At 41.0% G+C, this 12,070-nt stretch overlaps 1 protein-coding gene across 2 annotated transcripts in view; it reads left to right on the top strand.

Moving 5' to 3' along the window:
- The first annotated feature begins 6,964 nt into the window (after positions 1–6,964).
- Positions 6,965–12,070, top strand: part of ARHGEF28 (Rho guanine nucleotide exchange factor 28) — a 59,274-nt gene continuing 54,168 nt past the window's right edge. The window contains exon 1 of one of the 2 annotated variants that reach the window (XM_072360235.1): positions 6,965–7,164. In XM_072360235.1, the coding sequence (XP_072216336.1) occupies positions 7,080–7,164 (85 nt within the window). In that variant the 5' untranslated portion in view covers positions 6,965–7,079. The remainder of the gene's footprint in view (positions 7,165–12,070) is intronic. The other variant, XM_072360234.1, reaches the window with a different exon arrangement.

Here is a 12,070-nt window from a genome sequence, read left to right as displayed (position 1 = left end):
TGCATCTTGTGGGAGAGAGGCTTAACTTGGGGCCAGTATGTCAGTACTCTTTCAGAAACAACCTTTAAACAACACGTGGTTGCTTCTAGTTTGTTTCAGTAGATAAAGCATTTTCCCGCTTGTATGAACTTGAATATTGAAGGTAACTGAATAGTTGAGACTACAGAAATTGTAGGAAGTGAATTCTTCCTGGGATGTAAGCCTGCACTAAGCTTAATTAAAAAACTGCGGAGAAATCTGGAAGAAGCAGTATTAAACAGTAAAACAAGCTTGTTCTTGTTTCTTGGAGTTTCCTCCACTCTTAACTTTCTGAGACATTATAATTCAAGTTAACCTCAAAAGGAAGGCAGAAAGAAAAATGAACAAACTACAAACATGTGCTGTCTGGCTTCCCAGAACTTGTCCTCCTCTGCCTAAAATGCAAAACAAATTTGCTCAACAAAATAATCCTTCAAAAAAGAGTTGCTGTTTTTTAGTTCCCCCCCTTCCCTCCTCCCCCAATGTTTAAATAAGCTCTTCTGCTTGTCTTCTGCTCAGTCTCATTTCACACTAGCACAAATAAACAAACTGGGATATATCTAATGTCAAGTTACTCTTCAAATTTGAAATATATTCCAGAAATACACTGTGAAGAGAACAGTTGTACCCTTGAAAATGCACAAATGAAAACTTTCTTTCTCTTTGAGAATCAGCTCTTCGACTGAAATCTTCCCTGAAACATGACAAACTGAATTTGAACGAAACTAGGCTTTACTGACCTTTTTGGCAGCACAGCCTGCCAGCATAATTATAGACTCAATAACCAAGTCACTGGCGAAACTTCATTATGAGCAAGGTCCAATTCAAACTTTAGTGTGCTTTCATGTACAGCCACGTGCATTCTCTGTGTTACCCAGGCTTGTGCACACTGTAGGAGAAACCAGAAGGAGATTTCTGTTTACTTTAGGCCTTAATTCTCAGATTTCTGCAAGTAAACGTGGGGGACCTTTTCATCATGGTATGAGACTAACAGCAATGAGCTTTCTCTCCGCATTCGGACTGTACATCCTAGCTGCCCTTTTGATGTGATTAGATACTGGGCAGGGAGAGCATTCAGTCAAAGTATCTCCTTATGTGCTTTGTTGGAACTGTTTAGTGGTTTAGTGGTTGTTCTGGGAGTCGGGGCATACTGACCGCTGTCGCATGAAAGTATATTAATGAGCTTGTTACCCTTAACTGAAATTGTTATCCTAAACCACATCAGGTGAATGGTACTGGTTGTTTTTTTTTTTTTTTTTTTTTTTAAATCTCTGGTGAGTCATGCGCCAGACTTCAGAAAGCTCTGATTCTGAGCACCACTGTGAAACCATAGCAGCAGTACAGCACATTGGCTGACATGCAAGGTTAGGGACAAAGGCTGAGATAATGCAGTGTATGTGTCCAGTGGCTCTTTGGAACTGGACTCAGGGTTGGGTAGAGGTGGTGCTTTGCCTTGGTTGGGTAGAGTGAGCACTTCTTCATCCCAGTCTCCTGTGCGTTCCTCACAGATTTTGCAGTGTAATTTCTGCAAACCTGGTTCTTTAAAAATTTTAAAGGTTATTTGCTCCTTTAATTCAGCCAAGATGCAGCATTTAACTATCACCAATTAGGAACAGTTGCTTTTCAAAGAAAAGTGTTGCTCATAGGTCTTTGTAGAGCAATGCAGCTTTCACTGAATATCAAAAGCAAGGTGTTTTTAACAGGAAAAAATTGCTCTTGTCATGATTGTTGTAATTGCGGCTGTCATCCGACTGTCAGAGAAATTACAGAACAATCATAAAAATTAATTTCGTAGTTCAGGCTGTAATTAAAAATGTATCTTCAGTGGGCAGTTTATGAGTAAGATACAAGTTTAAATGGCATGTGCTCCTCTCAGTCTGGAGGGTTAACAACTCTGTGCTCCTGTGTGCAATGTCTGCGGTTAGTAAAATTATTCGTCCATGTGGAAGTAAATGCAATGGAGCATTAAAGTGCTTTGACTGGCATTCTAGCTTGAAGCAATCCAAAATGCAGTGCATGCAAACTGGCTCTGCTTCTTCAGTAGCCTGCCATGACTTGAAGTCCTTCAGTGAACTTATGTATCTATGTATCTATGTACAGCAGCATTTTTAGAGGCAAACCAAGAGTTCTGCTGCATTCGCTGTGTAAATCTAGTATCTTGGTTTATACTGGTGTCCAAAAAATTGCACAAATAAGACAATGAAAAATCAATCCAAATTTATACTACCATGTATTTATTTTTATTTTCCATTGATATTTTTGATATCTATATACACAGCACTGGTAGGAGATGCTCATTGCAGAAAAGGGGCCTCTATGTTGGGTAGGTTTTGTCACTAGATGCTTGAATAGAAAAGTGAGGAACACTCAAAAAAGATGTGAGTAGGAGGTGAGGGGACTAAGGGTTCAGGACTATTTAATCTTATAACTGCTTTGACAAGTGCCTTCACCCAAGGCTATGCTTTTCTGTAAATTGGTGATGAGAGGAAGAGACTGAGATGTTAAATGCTAATGTTCTTCCATTCTTTTGAAACCATTGCCCTTGCAGCATCACATGTGTTTGCGGTGGGATGTGTGCAGTTCAGGAAAGCCCCCCCTTCCTCTCCTGGTCTTCCCCTTTCTTCCTCCATTCTACTCACATATGAGATGGAACAGGGAGCTTGAACATCCTGCTAATTAGAGAGATGGGATCCATCAAATACTATCAAACTTTGGGCAGTGATGATAACCACTGAATGCCTGTCTGTACCTTTTGGAATCCACTGCTGAGAAGTACGTGTTCCAAGCTGCTGTACAGCCTGTGCGTGGCCTCCACAGATCCCTTTTTCTTGTGCACAGAATAAGGAAATAAATACACCAGAAAAGACAGTTCTGTAAACTGCATGAATCACTAAGCAGTAAGAAAAATCATAAAAACAAGTTGGGGATCCTCATATGTCAGAGGATCCGGGCTATGTTTTGTGTTTTTCAATGTATTTATTGATGGTTTGGGAAAGGGAGATGGGGAAGCATCAGAGATGTGACAGTTTTCTAGCAGTTCTAGTCTGAGGTTTCTTAAAAGACTGAAGTGTTCAGCAGAGAAGGGAGGTGGTAAAAACTGTGTGACAAGCTGGCCTGTGTGTGCTGGGATGCTGTTGCTGGGAGCAACTTGCAAAATCACCATGTAAATGCTGTGGGCAGGAGGAAAGAGCATTTTGGTTGGAGTGTATGGAATCTGTCTGGTGGATTTATACTTTCACAGTCACTTTTATCCACATCTGCTGAATTTTCAATATAGTCATTAAGTCTCCTGTCAGGCAATGAAAATACTTTGTCCAGGTTGAATGACAACGTGTGACGATGATAGTTGTCATGGATGTGGCAATAGTAAAGCCACACATGCCTGTTGGTCACATGAGTTGTTATAGAGAAGGATATAACTCTTTGTATGATATCTTTTCTAGTTAGAGCCTCCTCCAGTTTTGGAAAATGATTGCAGGCTCTGTTGGTCCTGGGGCAGAATCAAGCTGAAGGAAACCAACTTCATCTTTTAATATTGGGGAATAATGTCTCAAACAAATAAGACAGCATGTTTTTGACAAAGCTAGCACAATCCATTCTCATTACTCCATCAGGGCTGGAGGTGGACAGCATTTGTTTCTGGGGCTGTTCTCTGTCACTTGCAGATCTACTCTCCATCTGCAAAGAGGGCACCTAACTCAAAGGGGTTTTCTCTGTCTGTCCTGCTGGAGTGATCTTCCAGCCATGGGCCTGATTTAGCATTATTTCATAAGAGGCCACATACTACTGTGCCAGGAAGCTCTGCATGCTCTGAAGCAGTGATGGTGCTGTTCCATGCATGTGGTAGTGAAATTCCAGTACTTACTTCCATCTTGCTGTGAGCTGATGGAATGGTCAGATGATATAAGTGACTGTAAGGTGACTGTAAGGTCACTGAAAAACATTTCTATCATGCAGGTGTGTTTTGCCTAACTTTGGGTGAAAGAATTTAGAACATTACATTAGTACTTATCAAAAGCATTAGCCTTAGGTAATGGACTAAAAAAACATTTGTTCTTAATCTTCAAATCTATACATTAGTATACATAATTGAAAACATTTTTAAAGAAAGATGAGGTTAATGTTTTCCAGTTAGAAAGCTGCAAAATCTCATGTGCCAGCTGCATGCAAATGCCACTACTGAAATGTTGACACTCTGGAAATGATGAGTGGCAGGTGAAATGTGGATTGGATCATCCCACAAAAGTGCAAGAACAAGAAGAAAAGTATTTTTAGCTGTAGACTATAAGGCAAAGCCCTTCATCATGGCTAAAAGCATCATGAGGTCTTTAATGACTACAAAAAGGAGTTCTGCGAGCCAGAAAAAAGAAAAAAATATCTTTCTTGAGGCCTGAGCAGCACAAATGATGTGAGAGATCTTCAGCTGACCCTTCAGAAACAGGGGTTAGTGTTGATAGTTTATCTACACTTCCAAAATGCCACTTACAAATTCCTATGCAAGATCCCAATGAGAGAAGACTGTGTGCAAGACCTGCTTAAGAAAGAGAATACATAGCAGGAGTGAATGATCAGGTCTTTGTCACTGCAGAACTTTAATAGCTGGATACTCCATGTGTTATGCAATAAGGTTGGTGTTTAAAATTGCTTAGCAGGTCTCAATTACTCATTTGTGTTAGGAAGTTCTAAAGTAATGCTGGTAGTTTAAGAGCTGGCAATAGCTGAACAGCGAGAACTTTATTGCAACAAACAGAGGTCATTCAGAAAAGTGAATGTCCTGGCATGTAAAATATTTTAATGCCATTAAACGCATCACCTGCATTTCCAAATGGTGAGTTTTGTTCAGTTCCAGTTACCCCTCCTTGGACTAATTTGAAGTGCAGGAAGGCCAGTGGAAGTGAACAAATGTGTTTTCCTTGATTGTATAAGTGAAAAAAGATGGTTGGCCAATGTGGAGAAAAAGTTAACATTTTTCGTTAAGGACAAAAGAACAGTTGCCAGAGTTAAAAGGTGAGGAATTTTAAAGCCAATGTAAAGCATACGGTGCTCTTTGAATGTAAGTTCCAGTTCTTGCACAGAGTTCTGCCCTGGGCACATGTCTGGAATCGAGGCTTTTATTCGGGTTGGCATTAAACATACCTGGTGAAAGAATGAACAAGCTTAGTTAGGGAGAACTGATGTTTGCAGGGAAATCCTCAGTGCTGAAGCAACTGGGAGGACATTTTCTAAGCAAACAAATTATCCAGCAAATATGCTGTGTCCTTCCCTTTTTTCTTAATCTGTGGCTGCAGCTGGAGGTAGGCAGAGGCTGCAGAATGCAGGTGTGAAGAAGTAGATCCATCCCTGTGTTCCCATACACCCTGGGGACTCATCAGAAAAGTTCCAAGCTGGTATTTCAGGGAACCGAGGTATTTTGAAGTGGGTGCTCAAACCACGGATTTCTATCCTCTGTGTATTCTCAGTCATGGATTGTCTGCTGCGATTCCCTGGGGCTGTTAATTATATGTATAAATCAAACGAATTCTATGGGAGTGTCTAATTTTTAAAGTGAAAGTCTAAGGCTTCCAACGTCTGGGGCAAATTACTCTTTCCAGGCCTAACAAAGCTGGCAGGACTTCAGTTAAGGGAATGGCGGAACAATGATCTGTTTCAACTGTGCTTTGTGCAATTTGTGTACTTCATATGACGTGTTTGTATAATAATTATTTTGCCCCTGAAAACCTGATAGATACTTTTATAATAGGTTTTGAATTAAATTTGCATTTGAATCGTGTGATCTTCTTTCAGCACATAGGTTGTTATCTCCGACTGCAGTGTGGATTGTAGAATCATTTGAAACATAATAAAAAAGTAGCGCTGCAGACCTCAGCAGCCTGAAAAATAATGGGAGTGAAGTAAGGAATGTTAACAAGCTCAAATGTCATCATCTTCCAAAAACTGATATTTAAGCTGATCCACATTCCCTCTCCTCTTTTATGTGGAGCACAAAAGTGCATGCATTGTGTGGTAACTAAAGGAAATGTTTGGCAGAGCTGGTTAAGAAACAGTGGACATGTTATTTTTGCTTTAGGTCTCGCATAGCACATTTGAGCCTGTTTAAAAAATGTAGTTTGTGTAGTGTAAAGATGTTGGGGGAAGGGATAATGAGTTCCTACTGAATACTAATTGCCTACAAGTTGTTCAGGGAGACTGTAAGAATGGAGGATTTGTTGTAAATTAGTCACTAGCTGTATTGTGCATTGCTATGAGGTTAGACCAGTGCTGTAAGGGTGCCAGCTCTACAAAATCCTTATGATTCACAGTGTAACTCAGTGACTGTGTGAAGGAGAAAATACTATTCAGACAGAATATTACTGGAAAGAGCTCCCCTAATGACATTGTAATCTTCCTATATAGCACTTAGCTTTACGCTCATTTGAGTTAGAAAGATGGGAGCAACAGGCTTTTGAATGGGTTATTGCTGCTTTCCAGCTGCAGCATCCCAAGGTCTGCCAAAGTCATAAACACCGTGGGGGGAGGCATTGTTAGCAGCAATGTGGGGTCCAGCTCATAGATTAGTGTTCTCAATTTACTGTTAATCTTTGGCTTCTTCACTTCCACCGTTTCGCCTATCCTCGGTATGAGAGTTTTTGAAAATCCCAGATTTAACGTGGAAACAAAGCTTTGAAAAAGCTTGCGCTGGTTTGTTTACTTTTGAGACATATTTTCCCATTCCTTACTCAGCTCTTATTGTTTTCATTTACATCAAAATGGAAAGGTGAGTTAATGATTCATTGGCACACAGTGACCTCTCAAATAGCTCTGGACCACGATGCAACAGCTCCACTCAAAAACCTCTCATACTTTAACCTCCTTGCTTCTGCCTTAATATTTGCAGCCTGATCTGTCCACATGCCTGGACGCCTGAAGAGAGCAAACATTTACAGCTTCTCCCTCCCCTGTGTTTAGTGGGCAATTTGATCCTTCTTTGTCCGTTCCTTTATTTTACATCACTCTTAGACTTGCTATTGAGAACAACAGAGTGCAACTTTGAGAATCTGCTTGCTGCTTACTGAGCAAAAATAATGGACTCGGACTCTGATTCACCTTTTAATTACTCGTGGCCTTCCCTACCTAAAATGCGGATTCGAAGAAGGGCATCTAAACAAGGTAGAAAAAACTGTCTTCTTTTAAATAATTCTTGCTTACAAAGTCTGCCTGTTTTTCATCCTCTGGTAGTGCGCAGGTGGCTATCAGCAGCTGTAATGAGGTAGATTTTCTTCTTATCAGAAGTCTACCTCACTGTTAGTTACTCTTTTGTAAACATTGATATTAGAGTTTGTTAGGTAAGAAGTGTTTCCTCTAAATTGTGTACTGTTCTTTAGAATTGTTTTTATTTCTCTACTCTCTCAAAGTTTCTATGGGCTGTATGTGTTACTCTCAATCAACAGTTCTGATGTTCCAAGTTTGCAGAAGGATGTTGCTGCCGCTGCTGAAAGCTCCGCTAGTTACGGTTGTTTTCATTTAAGGGAATTTTGTAACTCAAATATGTCTCAGCAGCTAGCAGGAAACCTTTTAAATTATATACAGAAATCTGATCAGGATGGAGATGGAAGTCTTCTGGTAAAGAAGTCTTCTGAAAAAGAAAGAGATTTCAGGGTCAGTCACCCTCTTTACAAAAATCCTGGTGCAATTAGATACTGTCCTTGGTAGAAAAGCCTCTGGGAGGTAGGCATTCTAAGCGTTGCCAGTATGATACAGGCAGTTTTAAGGAGGTTGAAAGGCTCTGGGCAGCAAATTTATGTAAGGAAGAATTCTCACTGAAAGCATTAATGAAGAAAGATATCTTTTCCTGCATTTAGAATTGAAGGAATGGAGTAAAATGTTAATCTGCACTTCCTTCAATAAAACTGTTTTGTGTGTGTGTGTGTGTTTCAGTAAAGGAAAGGAAAATAATTTCAAAAAGGGAAAAGAACAAATAAGAGAAGCAAGATCCATCAGTGTCATTAAAGTCAGTGAGCCAGAAGAATCATGTTGTTTACACAGGCTCAGACTTTGACCTTATCTTTTAGAGCAAAAAACGTGTACAAAATATGCATCTTAAAATGCATAGAAATCACAAACTTTCTGTTCATAGAGAAGTCCATTTTTTCCTAAGTGCAGAGGAATTTCTGTGGTGTGTATGGATATGTACACAGTTTATAAAGGTGCAAAGGGCTGTGTGGTATGCAGTCTTTATGTGTTGCATGAGGACTTGTTTTATCTGTAAATGTTGTAGCTACGTACCTATGGTGTATAGCACTTCAGTTGTTCTTTATTTTACCTTAGGAACTTATTTTACCTTGGCGTTATTATTTTAATATACTTAACTATTACATAGCATTGCATACACATCTTCTGATTGCATGTTCTCTATTACACCCTGGTTCACACCCCTGTTAATAGCACACCAACACATGTGTCTTGTATGCACAGATGGTTGTCCATCTGGGGTTGATGGAATGAGAAGACGCTCTGGGTGCAGGAGTGTGTTTCAGCGATAAATTCCAGTTTATGCTTAGGGAGTTGAAATGCCAAGTGCCCATGGGGTGGGAGAAGCACCCCTGCGAGAGGATGGCAGGCTTGTGATCTGTCCCCTACTTTGCCTTGGGAAAGCTGTGTTAGTGGCTTCCTTCCCAAACAGAATATGGTATGTTTTCACGTGGCTGTGTGGGGCATGAAGCCTTGCAGCTGTGTTTCCTTTGTGTAGGAAGTAGTTCAGATCTTAGTGAACAGGACTGTAGAGCTGGTTGGAGGTAGAGTGAGATTCTTCCTCCCCACTCCACAAGTCATGAGGACTTCCTTATGTACCTGTGTTGGGTGCTTCACCTTCACCCCTACGCTCCCAGGATGGTCTGGAGTTTCTTCTCACAAGAAATAGGAAACTTGTGCTGACCTCCAGTGGGAAAGTCCGAAGCAGAAAATTGTGCTTTCCAATTTTAAGTTTCTCACCCTAAGTTCAGCTTTTGTCCCTGCTTGGATACCCTCTGTTTTTTGGGGCAGCAGTGTGGTGGAGCCCCTGCCCTGAACTCCTGGGGCTGGCAGGAAACAAGTGCTGATTGCCCAGCTTGGGGATCTGCTTCCCACACTGCAGACTCTCTCCTTCCTGCTCAGGCTGTGTTTGTATGGCATAATTAAAGGTTAATTGGGCTTAGCAGAGAATATGAACATGGCTTTGTCTTTAGTGATTGAGATCTAAGTTTTCTTCCATGCTGAAAGACCATAATGATTATTCGTTATTTAATTTGAAATGGTCGTGAAAAGCATCTCTTCTCCCCTGCCACCAGATGTAGTTGTAAGCCTTAATTTCTCAGAGCAAATAACTTGCAGAGCCTTTTTGGAGGCTTTAACAACCTCAGAGGTGCAGAGAGTTCCTGTTCCTTATGAGTCCATTCCACTGTTCTGAGATTTGGGAGATACGTGCTGAGTTCTCTCAGGCTGAAATGGGAACTGAAACTAATCATCTTGTATTTTGGAAAAGTACTTTATGTATTGCTGCATATGCATTGCTGCGTTAGATAAAATGAGACACCAACTTATTTTTGCCAATTTTTTTCAGTCACTTACTGCCAGCTTCAGGGAGGGCGGTTGAGTCTGTGTGTCCTATGTTGGATGGGGATGCTTTTTCCAAGTCCAGGTTTGAATGACAAAGATCAAAGGCAATGATTAAGATATGTTTTTATCCTCTGTGTTTCTTACTGGCTACGTCAGTTTCTACACCAGAGATTCAGACACTTAAATATTCTTTGTGACAGCTTTGTGGCATCAGCAGCTCAAAGCCTACCTTGCTTTACCTACAGTGTAGTGCTTTTACATACTTGCTAAATTTTACTCTCAGGAATAATAGCACTGTCTGAATGCAGTGCTAAGACTCCCAGGCTAGAAATGAGGAAACTTTGTTGAAAATAATCACATCACACCTCCAGACATGCATATTGCTTCTCTCAGTGCCTTGCTAGGAATCTGTAGACTTTCTTTCCCAAATTCATGTGACTAGCTCTGGAGTGCGAGGAGCATTTCCAAGTCCCGTGTGACCCATGCGTTTAGTTGCATGCATTTATTTTCTAGCTCCATAGCACTGTTACTTCCAGTTACACATTAACCTGTGTTTGGATTGCTGGGGGTAAATGCGATGAACTGTCTGAAAACTATTCACAGTATCCAGACGAGGGAATTCATAATTTCTTTCCTGGCTCCCACCTTGGTCACACTTCTGTACTTTGCCTCCCCTCTGCTGTGTGCCCTCTCTGAAAATTTGAGTTTTGGTTTTTGTGGGGAAAATCACTATTATGTTCATGCGGTTTCCCAGAACAGTTCATTTAAGGCTATACATCCTTGTATGCCAATTCAAAGCCTGTTTTAAATTATTGCTGGGGTGACCATGTGTTTTCTAAAGTTAATGAATTTTTGTGACTTTTTTTGTCTGGTAAAACATACAGCTGAATAACTGATGGCAGATGAATAATTTTAGCCTTCTGTGATGGTGGGGTGGCAGTGGTAGACAAAGGAAGGGCAACTGATGTTGTCTGTCTGGATTTGTGCAGTGCCTTTGACATTGTCCCAAGCCACATCACTATCTCTAAGTTGGAGAGATATGAGTTTAAAAGTTGGACTATTAGGTGAATTAAGTATTGACTGGATGGGTTGTAAGCTGGAGAGTTGATGTCAATGGCTGTAGGTCCAGGTGGAGGTGGATCACAAATGGCATTCCTCAGGGGTCCATCCTGGGATCAGTGCTCTTCAGCATCTTTATCAACAACATAGACAGTGGGATGAAGTGTACCTTCAGCAAGTTTGCTGATGACACCAAGCTGAGTGGTGCAGTAGACTCAATGGAAGGGAGGGATGCCATCCAGAGGAACTAGGACACACTTAAGGAGTGGGATCATGAAAATATAATGAGGTTCAACAAGGCCAAGTGCAAGATGTTGCACTTGGGTCAAGGCAATCCCAGGTATGCAGTCATTCAGTGCATTTGTTATAGTTCCGTCACTTTTTAAATGAAGCTTGTCTTTCCAGTAGAAATAAGTTACTAGCAGAGTCAATGTGTAATTAATAATTCTGTCCCCTGCATTCAACAGAGTCTTGAAATACCTTTCCTGTTACAAAATTACTGTGATGTAGTTGTCACTTCATGCATATTTGAAATCAAGGGAGGTGTGGGTAAGGAGGTGCAATAGGATCATACTATGTCATGAGGCCGAAAATAGCTCCCCGTCTTGGGTCTTTTCACTTCAAACCTGAGTGGTTGTTAGCAGATCTCACCTTTAACAGCAGACTAACTGGTGCATCACCAAAAGCATAGGTCATGTAACAGTGATAATCTATAAAGATTACTAACTGGAAGTACTGAAGATAACACGTTCTGGTAGATATCATGGTATTTGCAGCAGCTTCCTGCAGAAGATGTTACTTAGACTGTTACTAGTATAGAAAGTGGTGCAAAACTTGGTATTAGAAACTACATAAGCACTAGTGTAACATAGTAGGGGGTTTTTGTTGCTTTTGGCCCAGGGCATGTAAGTCACGGCACAGTCCATTACCTGGCTGCAGAGCCCCTGGCAGCAAGGACTGTACATGGAGCAGGAGGCTGTCCCCAGAGGAGCTGCTTAGGGTTTGCACTGTAGTTCTATAATTCTGAGCTGATTCAGAGGATGCCTACTGAACCTCTTTCTGCTGAGCACCAAGCTGAAGGCTGCCTTTGCTAGCTGTGCCCAGCAGGCTGTTACTGAGGCAGCACCAACTGGGAAGCAGTGGATGCACAGGTTGGATGTGGAGCCTGGCATGCTTTTCTTCAGTTGCTGCTGGTTTAAGACTTGCACTCAAAAAACTTCGTTTGTCACAGAGCACTGCCTGCTTTACCAAATCACATTTCCATTTGATTTTAGTTCCCAAGGTCTGGTGAGCTGCTGTAGAAAACAATGGTTTATACTATTTATAAATGAATGCTTTGAGATCTTGGCAGACATAAGGAAGTGGTTTGTAACTCTAGCAAGTCTCAAAATGGCAGTCACTGAAATCGTATTAGAATTCCTGA

The sequence above is a fragment of the Excalfactoria chinensis genome, chromosome Z, assembly GCF_039878825.1.
Source record: "Excalfactoria chinensis isolate bCotChi1 chromosome Z, bCotChi1.hap2, whole genome shotgun sequence".
NCBI classification, from domain to species: Eukaryota; Metazoa; Chordata; class Aves; order Galliformes; family Phasianidae; genus Excalfactoria; species Excalfactoria chinensis.
The sequence above is the reverse complement of the archived record's forward strand: the minus strand, read 5'-3'. Positions and strand labels throughout refer to the sequence as shown.